The sequence below is a fragment of the Oryzias latipes genome, chromosome 5 (assembly GCF_053564925.1).
Source record: "Oryzias latipes strain Hd-rR chromosome 5, Olatipes_Hd-rR_3.1".
In the NCBI taxonomy this organism is placed as follows: Eukaryota; Metazoa; Chordata; class Actinopteri; order Beloniformes; family Adrianichthyidae; genus Oryzias; species Oryzias latipes.
Window position 1 is genome coordinate 818,421 of NC_136241.1, and position 17,270 is coordinate 835,690.

General features: G+C 42.9%; 2 protein-coding genes across 15 annotated transcripts in view; one reads left to right on the plus strand and one right to left on the minus strand.

Annotated features, from left to right (window-relative positions):
* Nucleotides 1–4,374, minus strand: part of pbrm1l (polybromo 1, like) — a 37,023-nt gene extending 32,649 nt beyond the window's left edge. For 6 of the 13 annotated variants that reach the window (XM_078946728.1, XM_078946725.1, XM_078946722.1 and 3 more), the window contains exons 1-3: nucleotides 4,228–4,374; nucleotides 3,759–3,923; nucleotides 3,541–3,638 (exon numbers count right to left, since the gene is read on the minus strand). In XM_078946728.1, the coding sequence (XP_078802854.1) occupies nucleotides 3,541–3,638; nucleotides 3,759–3,887 (227 nt within the window). In that variant the 5' untranslated portion in view covers nucleotides 3,888–3,923; nucleotides 4,228–4,374. Of the gene's footprint in view, nucleotides 1–3,540; nucleotides 3,639–3,758; nucleotides 3,924–4,023 lie in introns of all 13 variants that reach the window. The other 7 variants (XM_078946729.1, XM_078946724.1, XM_078946727.1 and 4 more) reach the window with 4 other exon arrangements.
* Nucleotides 4,375–7,461: 3,087 nt separating this feature from the next.
* LOC144992077 (uncharacterized) lies at nucleotides 7,462–11,343 on the plus strand. Of its 2 annotated transcripts, XM_078946742.1 has the most exons (3): nucleotides 7,462–7,875; nucleotides 7,981–8,093; nucleotides 10,249–11,342. In XM_078946742.1, exons 1-3 carry the CDS (start codon nucleotides 7,593–7,595, stop codon nucleotides 11,197–11,199), a joined length of 1,347 nt encoding a protein of 448 aa, XP_078802868.1. In that variant the 5' UTR covers nucleotides 7,462–7,592; the 3' UTR covers nucleotides 11,200–11,342. The 2 variants fall into 2 exon arrangements, with proteins under 2 accessions (XP_078802868.1, XP_078802867.1); XM_078946741.1 differs by having other exon boundaries at nucleotides 7,462–8,093; nucleotides 10,249–11,343.
* Nucleotides 11,344–17,270: the final 5,927 nt, after the last annotated feature.

Genomic DNA, 17,270 nt, shown 5'->3' on the forward strand with positions numbered 1-17,270 from the left:
AGTAGCAGAGATTGGAAAGAATGAGGTTAGGAAGGCTCTGAAAAGGATGAAGAGCGGAAAGGCCGTTGGTCCTGATGACGTACCTGTGGAGGTATGGAAGTGCTTAGGAGAGACAGCAGTGGAATTTCTAACGAGGTTGTTCAATAGGATTCTAGAGAGTGAGAAGATGCCTGAGGAATGGAGGAGAAGCGTTCTGGTTCCGATCTTTAAGAACAAGGGTGACACGCAGAACTGCAGCAACTATAGAGGAATAAAGTTGATGAGCCACACAATGAAGCTGTGGGAAAGAGTAGTGGAAGCCAGGCTTAGGAAGAAGGTGGAGATCTGTGAGCAGCAGTATGGTTTCATGCCCCGTAAGAGCACCACTGATGCCATTTTTGCTTTGAGAATGTTGATGGAAAAGTACAGAGAAGGTCAGAAGGAGCTGCATTGTGTGTTTGTAGATTTAGAGAAGGCGTATGACAGGGTGCCGAGGGAGGAGCTGTGGTACTGTATGAGGTCGTCTGGAGTGGCAGAGAAGTACGTCAGAGTAGTTCAGGACATGTATGAGAGAAGTATGACGGTGGTGAGATGTGCTGTAGGTCAGACAGAGGAGTTCAAGGTGGAGGTGGGACTACACCAAGGATCAGCTTTGAGTCCCTTTTTGTTTGCTATGCTGATGGACAGGCTGACAGACGAGGTAAGACAGGAATCTCCCTGGACAATGATGTTTGCGGATGACATCGTAATTTGCAGTGAGAGTAGAGAGCAGGTGGAGGAACAGCTAGAGAGGTGGAGGTTTGCTCTGGAAAGAAGAGGCATGAAGGTCAGTCGTAGTAAGACAGAATACATGTGTCTGAACGAGAGGGATCAAGGTAGAAGCGTTAGGTTACAGGGGGCTGAGGTGAAGAAGGTGCAGGAGTTTAAGTACTTGGGGTCAACAGTTCAGTGTGATGGGGAGTGTGGAAAAGAGGTGAAGAGGCGAGTGCAGGCAGGTTGGAGCGGGTGGAGGAAAGTGTCAGGAGTGTTGTGTGACAGAAGAGTGCCAGCAAGACTCAAAGGAAAGGTGTACAAGACAGTGGTGAGACCAGCTCTGCTCTATGGGTTAGAGACGGTAGCAGTGAGACAGAGACAAGAGAGTGAGATGGAGGTAGCGGAGATGAAGATGTTGAGGTTCTCCTTAGGAGTGACCAGGTTAGACAGGATAAGGAACGAGTACATCAGAGGGACGGCTCATGTTGCCTGTGTTAGCGAAAAAGTCAGAGAAGCCAGACTGAGATGGTTTGGACATGTTCAGAGGAGGGACAGTGGATTTATTGGTAGAAGGATGTTGGAGATGGAGCTGCCTGGCAGGAGGGCAAGAGGAAGGCCAAAGAAGAGATATATGGATGTCTTAACAGAGGACATGAAGTTGGCTAATGTTAGGGGTAGAAGATGTCCATGATAGAGTGAGGTGGAAAAGGATGATTCGCTGTGGCGACCCCTGATGGGAAAAGCCGAAAGAGAAAGAAGAAGAATTGTGTAGCCTGCATACATGTGACTTGACTGCATTCATTTTAATTATTTCTCTTAGCTGTGTCACCCTGACCCTGGCGCGTCGGCGTCCCCTCCGTCTCAGTCAGGTGACTGAGGCGGAGGAGGACGCCGATAAGGGGGACTTAATAGGGATTCCCCAATAATAGCGGCCAGTTTCTCATCAAGAGGGGTCAGCTCCGGTCCCCCACCCCCCCCCCCCACCCCCACGTGGCGGACACTCTGCCGATGCAGCGCTAGACGTTTTTTTGCCTCGACTTTGATGTCCGATCATTTCTTTCATTTCTTTTTTATTTCGGCCACGGTCCGAGGTTGTGAGGCTACAGCATTTACGGCGTCTGCCACCGTTCACCACTCAAGTGCCTTTTTGGCATTAGTAATGTCCACACTGTGCCCTCCAAACAACGTTTTATCCTCTTTTCCACCTCGCCAACGATAACTTCTACTTCACATTGAGTGAAGTTACGTTTTTTTGATTTCCTCTCTGTGTTTGCCATGATTTAGCAAGCCATGAATATTCATTTGTGGGCGTTTCACGGACTATTTATGGGCAACTATAGGCGTGTCATGTAGCCGCTAAAGCTGCGCTGCATTTAGAATCGGTTGTGATTTATAAAGGGAAAGATGCGTAGGATGTGCGTGCGCACGGTTTAATAAATCCGAATATTTCTGTGCGTACGCACGTCCTATGTTTCATCCGTACGCCACTTCTGACGCAAATCCTACGCAAAGTTTTATAAATGAGGCCCCTGGTCTTTATTTACCGGAAGATACCATTGGTTTGCTCAAAAACACCGATTTCCGGGAATTCCCGGAATACTTTCATCACTGTCTAGGGAGGTTAGAGCTTGTCATTGTTTTCCCTGATTTCTGATTTTTAGATGGGTTAGGTTTTGTTTAGTTTGGCCTTGGTTCACCCTAAAGCCTTTTTCTTTCCTTTTGAGTTATTGTTGTTTGTTATTTATGGTTTTCTTGCAAATTAATCATATTTTTTTATGAAGGCAATATTTTGGTGTTTTTGGTGTTAATTGAAGGTTGGGGCAGACTTTTTTTTTTTTAAATTACAAATAAATTCTTTAAAAAATCAGACAATGTTTTTTTCTGGATTTCTCAATTTGTCTCTTATAGTTGAGGTATACCCATGATGAAAATAACAGGCTTTCTCCTTTTTAGGTGTAAGAGCTTGGTGGCTGACTGAATACCCCACAACCCCCCACCCCCTGTAAGTGCAGATAAGGTTAGATTCAATTCAATTTTATTTCTATAGCCCAATAATACAACAACAGCTGTCTCAAAGAGCTTGTGATAAACATGAATCATAAAGAACATAAAGTCATGTGATTCAATAGGTAATGGCTAAATTAAAATGGACAACCCTGCCCCTTTGACCCTACTTCGCAAAAAAGGAAAAACTCCACATGCAAAAAGAAAAACCTTTTAAAAAGTTGTAAAAAGATTAGTTTAAAATCAAAAAACTCTTCAGTTCTCACCACGATGTTGGGGAGTTTGTGGCTCTTTGTCCTTCATGGGGTTACCGGATAGAATCTTTAAAAATGCCTTGTTATACATTTTTTTCGTCTAGACAAACATTTATTTTGCACCATTAATAGTCTTTAAGTAAAGACCAGTTGTTTATAGTGCCAATTCAAATTCCATGATTAAATTATGTCTCCACAGATCGATACCTAATAAACAATATATAGATATACTTTGATTAAGATTTTTTTTTTAACCAAAGTAGCCATTTCTAAATTGTGTGTTGCAAAAACATTGATAATTAGAGCTAATTAGGTGGCTGGGTAGCTCAGTTGGAAAGGTGAAGGACTGACACGCAGGAAACCAGGGTTTGATTCCCGGGGGGGCAATGACCAAGCGATGCCCTTGGGCAGAACCCTGAAACTGCCGGGATGATCAGAGGGACCGCAGGCGCAAACTGGCAGCCACACCCCTACCATCACCAAGTTTGAATGAAGAGTGAGCGCTTTGAGCATCTGGAAGAGCGCAGATATATCCAATCTATTATCATACCTCCTCTTTGGTACCCGAAGGAAAACCTCACAAAGCTGCCTCCCCTGATCATCCTTATAGTCCCTGACAGCATTGAACAGTTCGTGACATACAGCAATCTGTAAGGAAAAAAGAACACAATTATTACAATTTAGCCCCTAAAGTACTTTCATGCATTCCGTAGCACTAGCAGAACTCTAAAAACATTTTTTTTTAAAAGCTGTTGAAAATGTTCTTACTGTATCCACAGGGGGAATATTAGAAGTTTTCTTTCTTTTTCTCCCAGGAGAGGCATCGTCCAAATCCGCGCCTCCGCTGACACTGCTGCAGGGAGAGGTGGCTCGTCTCCTCTTGGAGCTCGCTGACATCTCCGGCTGGTTCACAGCGTGACCCGGTAACTTCTACTACATAATACATCCAAATGAAAGAACACGGGAAGTTTGTTCTATACAATCTACTCACTTGAATTGTTTAAAACACAACTATTCAAAAAAGGGTTATTACAGTTATAAGAAGAAGTTGTATTGATTAGGTTAGCTTCACGAGGATGCATACAATCACATAAGGCGGCTGTTAGTGTTAGCATTATCCTAGCTTATTTTCCGCTTTCTTATAGCTCGCCATAAATAGTCACATCATGTTTACAGATTTGAGTGCAACCACAGACACAAAAATAATAACGCTGAAAACTTTTTAAAGAGAACTTACTAACTCAGCAAAATGTACAGTAAATCCCTGAGCAGAAATGTTGAACGGACGGCGAGCTATCTGCTGACCGGAAATTGATGCTGCTTTGTGTTCGATAGGGGAGAAAGGAGCCACCAACGGAAGTGCTGCCCCCTTCAGGTTAGGAGGGCTACTCAATTGAATTCAACTTTATTTAAATAGCACTTTTCCTGCTACAGAGCAGTGTTTCCCATAATAAAATATATATTAGTACGATAAAATAGTAGTAAACATAGTAAAAATAATACTAATGATAATAATAAAAAATAAAGACATAAAAAAACAACACATACACATCCCACCAGTACAATCAAAAGAAATCGAATTAATTGTTAATAAGATTTATAAAATCAAATGAAAACATGTGGACAAGTAAACTAAAAAGATGCGTTTTAATTTTTTTCTACACATAACCTCCACATTGGATGAAGCCCTCATATCCTCAGGCTGTTCCATAGGCGAGGCCCACAGTGCTGAAATAAGGCCTCACTGTGGGTTTTAGTTCTGACCTTTGGGACCACCAGCAGACCTGCACCTGTGGACCTGAGGGATCTGGAAGGGTCATAAACTAAAAGAGACCCTGATAGATATGAGGGGCCAGTTCTATTTAAACTTTTGTATCTGTTTTGTAACTTTTGTAACTATAAAAAACAAAACTTTAAATTGACCTTAAAGCTGACTGGGATTCAGTGCAAAGATTTCAAAATCAGAGTAATGGGCTACTTCTTTCTGGTTCTAGTTAAAATGCATTCAGCCGAGTTTTGTACAAGCTGCAGTCGATTGATATTATTTTTCTTAATACCAGAAATAGGAGCATTACAATAGTCTATTCTAGATGTTATAAAAGCATGAATTAATATTTCAGCACTGGCTTTGGAGAGAAAGGGTCTCGCTCTGGCAATATTTCTAAGATGTTAAGGCAGTCTTTGCAGCTTGGTTTGTGTGCTTCAAAGGTAAGATCTGCATCTAAAATCACACAGAGGTTTCTGACTTTACTGCATTTGTAGTAAGTGGCACACTGATGAAAGAAACCTCAATGTTGGAGATGTTGTTTGGTTCTGTGACCAGAACACATAACGAGGACAGTTCAAGCTTGCAAGGGTGGTTGGTGTGAATCCTGATGAGAGGGGCGTTGTTCGAGATGTCTATGTGAAGGTCTCCCCAAGTTATGGTGATTTGAGTGTGGTGAGGTCTCCAAAGCCCATTCCTATCACCCGAGGTTCTGAGTCGTCCAAGAGCTGCCAGGGCACCATCCTGCATCGAGATGTCCGACACCTCATCGTCCTCTTGCCGGTGGAGGATCAAGTTCAGGGAGATCAGCTCGCATGAGGAGGTACGAGAATTCAGGGCAGTGCCACAAGATAGAGTGGGAGGTGTCACGCTGATCAGCGGAGGTGTGGTTGTCTCGCTGTTTCCTGGAGCGTACTGGGAACATTTAGCGCCCCGGTTACAGTTGAATTCAATTGAGGCAATCAGCGCTTAAACTGGGGACAGTTTAAAAAGCCCTTCGCTGCCTCATTTGACACAACTTGTAACACTCAGCATTAAATGAGAGTACTTACAAAAAATTAATCGGGGATCTCCTTGTTTCTTAGCCGTATGTACTTGATTCTTTTTCTCTATTTGCTAGGGGTGTTAGAAAAAAATCGATTCTGCACCATATCGTGATAGTTCATTTGGCAATACTTGTATCGATTCAAAATGCTGTCAGGGCGATATTTATTTAATCATTTCTGAGCGTCCTTCAGCATCTGACTTTTGTTTTCCACTTCAACCTCCGACCGCTAATTGGCAGCAGAGCACACAGAGCCTCTTTGAGCAGCTCTACACGCACAAAACAACAGGAAGACCTCAGCTAGAGGCAGCTTTTTTTGTTGATATGAGATATGTACTACTTAGTTTTTAGTTGGGATGGATACCAAACCGAAACTCTGAGCCAGGGGTGTCCAATTCCAGGCCTCAAGGGCCGGTTGTCCTATATGTTTTCCAATCAACCTGCCGTTGAAGCTCCTAAAAAACACCTGATCCAGATAATCAACAGCAGATGAGGCAGGGTTTCTGGAAAACCAGCAGGTTGCCGGCCCTTGAGGCCTGGATTTGGACACCCCTGGTCTGAGCCATGTTGCTGCCAGCGATATACAAAATGCAGATTGCGGTGCTTTTAGCAGACTCAGATAGGAAGCAGGTAGCTTCACAGCGGGTAATGGACTTAGCATCGGCTAAAATGCTATCGGCAAAGCGGGGCAAAGTTCTGCAGAACCTCCCTGCAATAGATACCAGTTTAGCAACCTGATGGATCAGAGTGATGTGTCCAACGCTCTGAAAAAAGGCCAATGTCATGGCGATGACCGTTACCAGTTTACTTCTGTGTGTGAGAAAGCGTGGCTGCAGCGGTTCAGTGCAGACTGATATGTAAAAACAAAGCATCTTTGCCATTTAAAGCTGTCATGTCATGCTGCTGCATCATCATCAAACTTTATTGTTTCTGCAAAGAATTAGTGTTTTTTTCCCCCCTTTATTTTTGAAGTACCATTGAGACTTCTGTTTCAGGCTCCGTTTGACAGTACTTGAGAAGCTACAGTTAGCAAAATTGGAAATAAACAGCACGTTATTTCCTCAATCATACTTTAGAACCTTATTGGTTAAGGCACATTCATTTTTTTTCGGACGGCAGTGAACCTCTGGTAGGCAAGCAGGGAGCTCTCTGTAGATAGTGTGTTTGCAAGTTCAACATGAATGGCTCGACTGCACATATAGCAGAAACTGTACCCCATACTCTCGTGGTTACTTGCTTTTTGGGGCAGCAGGACTTGATCTCTCTTCAGACAGGTTCTTGCTTTGGCTTTTTTGCAGATGATGCACTTGACTACGACCTTTTGGGCAAGAATTATTCCCTTGACAATCCATGCCTTCCTCCTCATTCTCAGTAGAGTCCCAGCCACTCCTTCATGTTCCTCTCCATGAGCTTCTCGGGCTATGAGGGTGGAGATCCAGGCTTGAAATGGTAGAAGGGAAACAGCTTTTCGATCCTCTTTAAAGGTTTTAACTCTGCCACCACATACTAAAAGTCCACTGGACTGGTATCTGTTGACAACTATCTTGTCTGTCATGGTACTTTGAAAGTTCACGCCCTCTTGTGCCGCCAGTCAAAGGTCTCTGGGTCCACTCAAGGTCCTCAAGGTCCACTTTTCTTTGTCTTTGGTCTTGACATGTAGAAACTTCTTTGCTGCTCTCTAGATAAATGCAATGGTCATAACCAGCTTCCTCAGATCACTGAAGCACCTTTCGTCTACCAGCTCTTGGACTGTTGCTCCTGCAGGTGGTCTTCTGGAGTCACGAACTGGATCATGGTTTTTCAGGTGAGTCTTGGTAAGTACTGCTGTAAAACTATTTTTCTGGATCTTAGCAACATCATCTCGGGCTTGTGCAGCAACGTCTCTGGCAGACTTCTTTGGCCACTCATCTTCAGGGAGTTGAAGAAACTTTGGACCAGACTACCACTCAGAGTCCTCGGTCAAAGGGAAGGACTGGCCCATCTGGTGATGACATCTGCGATATTTACTGGGCCTGGAATCCACCACCAGTCATCGAAGTTCGTGCTGCTCTGGATCTTGTCGACTCGATTTCAAGGTCTGGTAACCATAACTCTCACGCTGTATGGCGCCCAGAACGGTCTGACTGTTGACAAGATGAAACCACTTCTTGACATTAATTCTGATGTGTCTCTGGAAATAGTTTCCTGCTCCATACATCTCTGCTTTGACAGGATCACCTTTGTGGTTGAGATGGGTGAGCTTGGCTTTGGACTCGATCAGTCTCACGACACCATCGCTGCAGCTCCAACAAAGGTACATCATAGCACTGTATGGGTGTTTGCTCCCTTCTGAAAAGGTGATGCCAGTTGGTTGTGCGCATGTATCTAGTGGAGTCAGGAAGCGAGGGAATTGAAGTTGGCTCAGGACAGCATATTCTTCGAGCAGCTTTATGACGTCTTCTCTGAGCTCTTTGGAAAAAGCAGCATCCCAGGTGTCTTCTTCTAAACAGTATTTTGCTAAACAGTTTTGCAAAAGCAAGAATGGCCCCTTTTTTATTTTGCACGAGTCACAAGTCCGAGCGGGTAGTAGAGTCCAGAGACTTGGCTTAGGAGTTGTCTTCTTGTCAGCGGATCTGGAGTCTGGGTTCTTACTTCTCCATAAAGCAGGTCTTGGCTGAGGTGCTCTTTAAAGAAGTTTACTGCAGCCATAACGTGTAATTTGTCCTCATTTATTGTGTAGCCTAGGCCAAGGGTTTCAGCAGGATCATAATCTTTTTTTTTTTTTTCAACTTTATTGCACATTATGTAATTTTACAAAGATGTACTTTTAGGTATGCAATAAAAACACAACTGTAAATATCAAATACACAACTGTAACAAACAGAAGAACAAGAATAGAGAGGAATAAGCCAGGGGGTTAAACTAGAAAATACTGAAGCTATCACATACAGACAATGTTCTGATTGCTTTTTGCTTCTCTGAATTTCGAATACTGTTGATATACTGACTTAATTCAGAAAGGAATACAGTGAAACAAGGTTTTCTACCAGAAAATTTACATTTATGAACATGGAATTTAGCCAAAATTAGTAAAAGATTTAAAAGAAAAGCAGAGTCCTTTTGCATATTTTTTGATATTAGACCCAACAAAACATCTTTCCAAGATAAGACAAAACAAGAATCAATTTTATCATTAATAAAATCACATATCTTCTGCCAAAACACCTTAACTTTGGGACAATGCCAAAAAAGATGGATAACTGTTTCAGGGGAATTACAACCAAAACTACAGAGTGTGTCAATGTTTAATTTAAATCTGTTTTGAATAAACATTTTAGCTGGGAAAATTCTATGGATAATCTTAAAAGAAACTTCTTTAACCTTATTAGTGATTAAAAATTTATTGGGTGTTTGCCAAACCTCCTTCCATGCAATGTCTTCAACAAACATGTTCCAATAAGACATGCTACGAGGTAATGAAACAATGTTCGTTTGAAATAATGTTCGTATTGCTTTGTTGTTTTTCCTAGGATAACCGGTCAGACATATTTTCCCCACAGGAGTATTAATGGGAGAGAGTAGAAAAGGCTCCTCAATATTAACTCTGTGTTGGAATTTAAACAGCATGCAGACACCAGAAGGGATAGCTCCAAACACTCTAGCATATTCTAAAGGTGGAACAGGGAGGTTAAATTTAGAGAGAAACTCCTCATAAGTTAAAAGTAAGCCCTGGTTGTTAAATAATTGATACACAAAAATAATCTTATTTCGAAACCAATGTTCCATGAAGAGTGATTTGCGTTTATATAAAATGTCCCTGTTATTCCAGATAGAATATTTGTGAGGTGAAAAGTTGTATTTATATACAAGGGACCATGAAAGGAAGGCTTGGCGGTAAAATGCAGATAATTTTAGTGGGATTCTACATACATCATAATTACACATGAGAAAGAAATCAACACCACCAATTTTAGATAAAACATGAAGAGGTATAATGGAGTCCAAATGGAGCTGGGATTTCTAAAAAGTTGTTTTAGCCAATTAAACGGTATCAAATGCTTTGTAAAAATCCAAAAATAAAATAAAACTATTACCATTTATAATGTCTGGATGATCAAGAATGTCCAAAACTAGCCTGATATTATTCATTATATGTCTTCCTGACATAAAGCCAGACTGGGTCTCATCAATTACTGAGTCCAGTGTCAGTTTTAGTCTCTTATCCAAGATTGTTGCGAAGATCTTATATCTTATCTTATATCATTGTTTAGTAGCGATATTGGACGCCAGTTATCTTAGAATAATGGGTCTTTTCCGTATTTCGGAATTAATGTCATCAAGCCTTGAGTCAATGTCGTAGGAAGAAGTTCTTTATCTATACTTTCTAAAAACATTTGATGTTTGATGCTAGGATCCTGTTCGTGGACTTCAGCTCTGCGTTCAATACCATCCTCCCCTCTCTGCTCCAGGAAAAGCTCCTCCAGCTCAACGTGCCTGACTCCAACTGCAGGTGGATCACTGACTTCCTAATAGACCGGAGGCAGTGTGTGCGGCTGGGGAAGAATGTCTCCACCACCCAATGCATCAGCACAGGAACTCCACAGGGCTGTGTACTTTCCCCTCTGCTCTTCTCCCTGTACACTAACTGCTGCACCTCCAGCCATGACTCTGTCAAACTGATCAAGTTTGCAGATGACACCACCCTCATCGGACTCATCTGTAATGATGATGAGTCTGCCTATAGGAGGGAGGTGGACCGGCTGGGTTCGTGGTGCAGCATCAACAACCTGGAGCTGAACACCCAGAAGACAGTGGAGATGATAGTGGACTTCAGGAAAGTCACAGCCCCCTCACCCCCTCTCACCCTGTCAGACTCTCCCATCACCCTAGTGGACTCTGTGCGTTTCCTCGGCACCACCATCACGCAGGACCTCAAGTGGGAGCCATCCATCTGCTCTCTCCTCAAAAAGGCCCAGCAGAGGATGTACTTCCTGCGGCAGTTGAAGAAAGCCCGGCTGCCGGCCCAGATGATGGTGCAGTTCTACACGGCCATCATTGAGTCCATCCTCACCTCCTCCATCACCGTGTGGTACACTAGTGCCACAACCAGGGACATTAACAGGCTACAGCGTATTGTGCGCTCAGCAGAGAAGGTGATCGGCTGCAGCCTCCCATCTGTCCAGGAACTATATGTCTCCAGAACCCGGGGACGTGCAGGCCGGATAGCTGCCGACCCTTCCCACCCTGGACATTACCTACTGAAACTACTCCCTTCAGGCAGGAGGCTAAGGTCCATCAGGACCAGAACCTCCAGACACAAGAACAGTTTCTTTCCCTCTGCAGTCAGACTCTTAAGGCCTGTTCACACCGGGACGAATTTCGCCGGCGATTTTCGCCGACGTTTAACGCCTCGTGACTAAACAAAGGGCACCAACGAGAGTGTGCACACCGACGCGAAAAAACGGCAGGCGTTAAAGCGTCAAAAAAACCAAACGCCTCGGGTTCGTTTTTTTTTTTCGACGCGTCGCGTCGAAATCTATTCGACCAATGAGAACGGCGCTTTTGCTCACGTGTCTGGAGCTTCTGAAGTTACAGTAAAACACAACTTGGGGGCGCTCAAACCCAAAACTGCCTTGCTGAGCACACATACCAGCGAAGAAGATAGACGCCAAGTAGCGTCTACACTGCCGCGAAGAAATAATGACGGACATTCTAAAATATCCCCGAACCAAGCAGCAGTTGGAGCTACTGGTGCTTGAAATATTCATGTTTTCTTTGTTTGATTCTGACAAGCGTGTAAATACTTGCTCTCTTCTTCTGAGTGAAAAGCGACTTTCAGAAGCGTAAAGTTGCGCAGCGCCACCTTGTGTACAGGAGTATTTCTGTTTTACATTAAGCGCCATCTAATGTCAGAGAATGAAATTGCATGTTCACTCCACTCATCGTCAGCGAAAATCGCCTGGGTGTGAACACAAAAAACGTGGCGATAAACGCTGGCGAATAACGCCTGGCGAATATTCGTCCCGGTGTGTACGGGCCTTTAAACGCCCTGTAACACCCCCCCCCCCCCCCCCAATTTCACTTTAATGTCCAATCAGTCACCAGCCCACTACCTGCACCTTGAACATTCTCAGTTTGCACTGTTTTGTCACTCCTTGCACTACTGACTCTATTTATATTTTTGTTCTGTCCATTGCATAAAAATTTTTGTTGTTTACTGTTCTTCTGTTTTATGTTGCACATTTGCACCGAAACAAATTCCTACTCTGTGTAGCTACACAGAATATGGCAATAAAAACCTCTTGAATCTTGAATCTCTTGAGAAAGGGAGACAGGTCCTCAGCAAAACATTTATAAAACTCTGCAGTCAGCCCATCTGTCCCTGGTGATTTATTGGATTTAAGTTGTTCTATGGCCTTTTGTACTTCCTCAAGTGTTATCATGCTTTCACATTGCTCCTTTTCACTTTCAGTGATGGTTTTGACTGTTAACGAATCTATGAAGGCATCTGTTGAAACTTGACAAAATTTAGAGCTATAAAGTTTCTGGTAAAAATCACAACAATAGTTAGAAATGATTTTATGGTCTTCTGAAATAGTTCCATCTATATGAATTTTGTGAATGCTACTACCTTTAGAATGGTGTCTCTCCAGATTAAAGAAGTACTGTGAATTTTGTTCACCGTTTTCAAGCCATCTTGATGGAGATCTCACAAAAGCTCCCTTGGCTTTTTGAAGATATAAATGATCCAATTCAGTTTGAAGGTTAGAGAGTTGGAGTTTATCTTCATCTGATAGTGTGTCAGCAGTATTTTGACACAAGTGAGTTATTTTTTAAATGAAATTTGCTTCATGTGCTCTTCTACTTTTAGCTTTATCACTACTTACTTTTCTGAGATATTTACTTATTTCAAATTTAAAAAGCTCCCAGTATACACCATATTTCTTTTCTATTTTAGCTTTAGACCAAAAATGTGCTATTTCTCTTTTGATTAGTTTTTTAACAGTGTCATCCAATAAAATAGAGCTATTAAGTTTCCAATAAGCTGAATGAGTGGCATAAGACTTAGAGGTGGTAAACCTTATCATAATAACTATGGCTTTGTGATCTGTAAGAGGAGTGGGGCAAATGTTTACATCAATCTGATCTATGGCAACACTTTTTGAGACCAACCAAAAGTCAATTCTGGACTGACTTGTACCCGTTTTGTTCCTCCATGTAAAGCATTTGACATCAGGGTTTTTCCTTCTCCATATATCATGGAGGTCAAATTTCTCCATAAAATTCTTTAGCTTGGTGTTGCTTCCATCCTGCCCACGAGGAGGCCACCTATCTGCATTATTATCTGGGACATTATTGAAGTCACCCCCCAACAATATGATAGCATTTGGAAATTTTTCTAACCATTTTAACAATATGTTTTCTATAGAGAAAAGAAGTTGATCATTTTCTTTGACAGTGTTGTATCCATAAATATTGGCTGAAATAACAATATTATCATCACATTGTAGTATTTGGCAAATATAATGACCTGATGGATCACTTTCAGTAAGTAAAATATCCCCACTAAACCTATTTTTTAGAGTTGTTACCCCGGCTAATCACTCTTTACCGTGTGAAAACCATAAAGAATGACCCCACTGACACTTCCAGAATTTGGCATCATCAGATATTGAATGAGACTCCTGTAAAAAACAGAGATCTGAATGAAACTGCTTAGCAAAAAGAAATAAAGCTTTGCGTTTAACATTGTTGCTTAGCCCCCTGGCATTAAAAGAAACAAAAGATAGAGTAAACAGATTAACTAGAACAATAAACAACACACAGAAAAAAGATTTTGTTTTATAAAAACTATAAAGTTATTTAACAAACAGTGCAATATCGAGAACAGCACCAAAATAAAATCTTAGCAGCTTTAGTACGAAAAAGAGAACTTTTTTTTTTTTAACCTCCACTTTCCTTCCCTTTCTGCCCCTTTTTCCCCCTCCCTTTGCACCCCCCCCCCCCCAAAAAAAAAAACAAGAGGGAATCATCTCAAATATAGAATTGAAAAGGGATTCGAGAGGGGGGAAAGTTCCTGAGAATGCAGAGGAGAACACACTGGACTCCTCACATGGTTGGGAAAACAAAGAAAAAAAAATCAAAAAAAGTCTCGTATTTATTTATTTTTCCTTTTTTCTTCCCTTTCTATTTTCATGGGTGAACTTCTGATCCATTAATAAATCCACGGCCTCCCACGAAGTAAGCCGCCTTTCCCTCCTCGCGTGCTTTCTTGATTTTCGGCCACAGCTTCTGCCGATTGATGAGCGACATCAACAGCATCGTGAAACTTTTCTTTTTCTGGGGCAGAACATGCTGGCAAATGTTTATCACCTCCTCGCGCACGTTTTCCTTTTCAGCCTCAGTAAGACCGTAGAGCCTCAGATTCCATCGACGACCATAAGCTTCCATATCTGCAACCCGGGCCAAGCATCTCGATGTAAATTCCTCATTTTTTTCCACACGTTTTTCCATGACCTCAACTTTGTCATTTATGAGTTTAGTTTCGGAACGGACAGTTTCAACCATTTTTTCAAGAGCATCGCTTCTTGAGTTGATTAGTTCGGCGAGCATATTGACTGCTTCATCTGACTTCATGGACCAGGGCATAGTAGGCTTTTTAGCAAGAGGAGGCTTACTTGGGGTCACTGGGAGTGAAGGAAATTCCTCCTCCGAAGTCACGGGAATGTCCATGCTGCTGCCGGAGTAGTCGTGCTCGTCGGCTAACAACAAGCTAGCGGAGCTTTGTTTGTCTTTTGAAGATTCGCTTCTTTTAGGAGGTTTGGGCATTTTGAATGGTGGGAATTTGTAAAAAGTATCCAAAAAGTACAATCCAGAACGTTCCCCGATCGTTTTCAAGAAAAAGCAAAATCTTGCTGCTTCAAAAAAGCTCAATAAAAAAGTTAGGTGCTCGGAGCTCGATAAAAACAAACCGCCATCTTGCCGGCCCCCCAGGATCATAATCTCTGGGTGCTCTGTCTTCTCATCTCTGGGTTTCCTCCTCCCTTTTTGAGCTGATTAGAGCCAAGGCTTTCATATAGGCCTCGAAAAGCTTCTTACAGAAATTCTCTGATGACTCTGTGGTTGGTGGGTGTATAAGCAATGGAGAGGAGGAAGAGTACAGGAGGCTGGTGAACGGATCTGTTGAGTGGGCTGGAGAGAATCACCTGGTGCTCAATGTGGACAAGACCAGGGAGATGGTGACTGACTTCAGAAGGAAGGAGACAGTCTTGCAGCCTCTCTGCATCCTGGGCAGGGATGTGGAAGTGGTGGAGGAGGAAAAATATCTGGGAGTGACTATAAACAGCAGACTGAGCTGGAGGAGCCACAGTACTGCTGTGTACAAGAAGGCCTGCAGCAGACACTACTTCCTAAGGAAGCTGAGGTCCTTTAATGTGTGCAGCAAGATGCTGGAGATCTTCTCCCAGTCTGTGGTGGCCAGCACTTTGTTCTCCTCTGTGGTCTGCTGGGGAAGCAGCATTGCAGTCAGTGGCGCCATCGGACTGAACAAGCTGATCAGAAAGGCGGGTTCTGTCATTGGCTGCAAACTAGAAACGTTTGAAAAGGTGATGAAGAGGAGGTCACTGAACAAGCTCTTATCCATCTTGGACAACCCAGACCATCCTCTCCACCCTGTGCTGGACAAACAGCTCCGCTCCAAAACTGTCCAGCACCGGAAATCCTTCATACCCAGCACAATAACCCTGTACAATAACTCACAATGCAACAGATAACCTTTGCACTTTTTGTTTTTTGTTGCACATCTTTTAACCTTTTTACCACCTTATTGTTTACATTTATGTTACTTTTGTTTTTATATTATTATTTTTTTCTCTTATGTTTACAATGCTGTCATTTGCTATGGTGATGAACAAATTTCCCACGTGTGGCTGAGGGGGCTGTAGAGGGTAGTGTAGTGTGCGGAGGTAGGGGTGGAGCTGTGGTTGCGTCGGTATCTTTGGACTGCTTGGGTCTGGCGCCAGGGCTGGCCTGCGGAGACGAGGATCCAGCTGGGTGGTGGGTGGCCTCGGGCCCTATGGGTCCTGGCTCCATCCTTGGTCCCCGTCTCCGTGTCCGGCACCCAGTGGCCCCAATGGCTGCCGTCCGGTACGGCAGAGCATGCCTGTCCTGTGGCCTGGGGTTCCTGACGCAGGGCTCAACTATGCCTCCCGGTGCCGGAGGGGCCCCTGTAGGGGGGCCTCCTCTGCACCTGGCTGAGTGGATGGGTGGTCCCCCCACCCGGGCTGCGTGGGTCCCGTCATTGGGGGTGTTCCTGGTGCCCTTTTCTCCTGGTCTGGCTGGTTGGGCTGGGGAGGATCTGGTTCCCCTTATGATCACGTGGTGCACTTTGGCAGCGTGCATGCAACTCCACCTCCACGTGCACACTGTCACACTGCTCCCTATCTGCTTCATCTCTCCTCCTAACCCACAGTGTATTGATGGACAGGTAACTTATCTTAGTGTCAGAATTTCATGTTTGGATGTAATATTTGTCTTTCCAGCAGATCTAGCAAAAATGTTTCACAGCTTAAAATAATCTATTCAAATTAGCAACTCGGCACTTGCATCCCCTCACTTTCTCCCCTTCTGTCTTTTTTTAATTTTTATTCTAAACCCCCTCCCCCCCACAAACACACACACACACTTTTCCCCTTTCTTTTCCACTTTCCCTATACACAGTGGTAGACAAAATTGTTTGTACCCCTCAATTAAAGAAAGAAAGTCCACAATGCTCACTGAAATGACTTGAAATGTTCAAAAGTAACAATAAATTAAAATTTATTGAAAATTAAATAATCAAAATCAGCCATTACTTTTTTTTAAAAGTATTTTGTATCGTTTTTTAAGCATAGTTTTTAACAAACACAAACATTTCTCAGCACAACATTGGTCCAGAATCATGTACAGTGTTGCAAAAGTGTATTCCAAATTAAAGTTCCATACCAATGCAGATAAAAATAAACAAAACAAGCAGCAATAACAAATATAAAGTTAGTCCACAATCACGTTGTTTAGTATGGAAGCAGTAGACAGGTCAAGTACTCCAGAGGAAAGAGTTCAATGATAAGTCTCTGCCAGTTTGCTTTGGATGGAGGTTTGTCATTGATCCATGACAGAAAAATATTTTTACGTGCGCCATATGTTAAGATGTCATACAATCTGCCAGACGTAGAGATGACTTTATCGTCCCTATAACCCAGAAGCAACGAGACTGGATTCAGGACAAGGGCTGTCCCAAATATTTTTTCCATGTCCTCCAAAATGTCTCTCCAATATGATAAAATTTTAGGGAAGAACCCAATACAGTGAGAATAAGTTCCCAGTGCTGATTTACATTTTAAGCACATTGGTGATATTTGAGGGTTCATCTGATGTCTTCTGTTTGGAGAGATTTGCAGTCTGTGAATAATTTTATATTGTAAGTGTCAAGGAAAGCCTCCTGCTGCTCAGC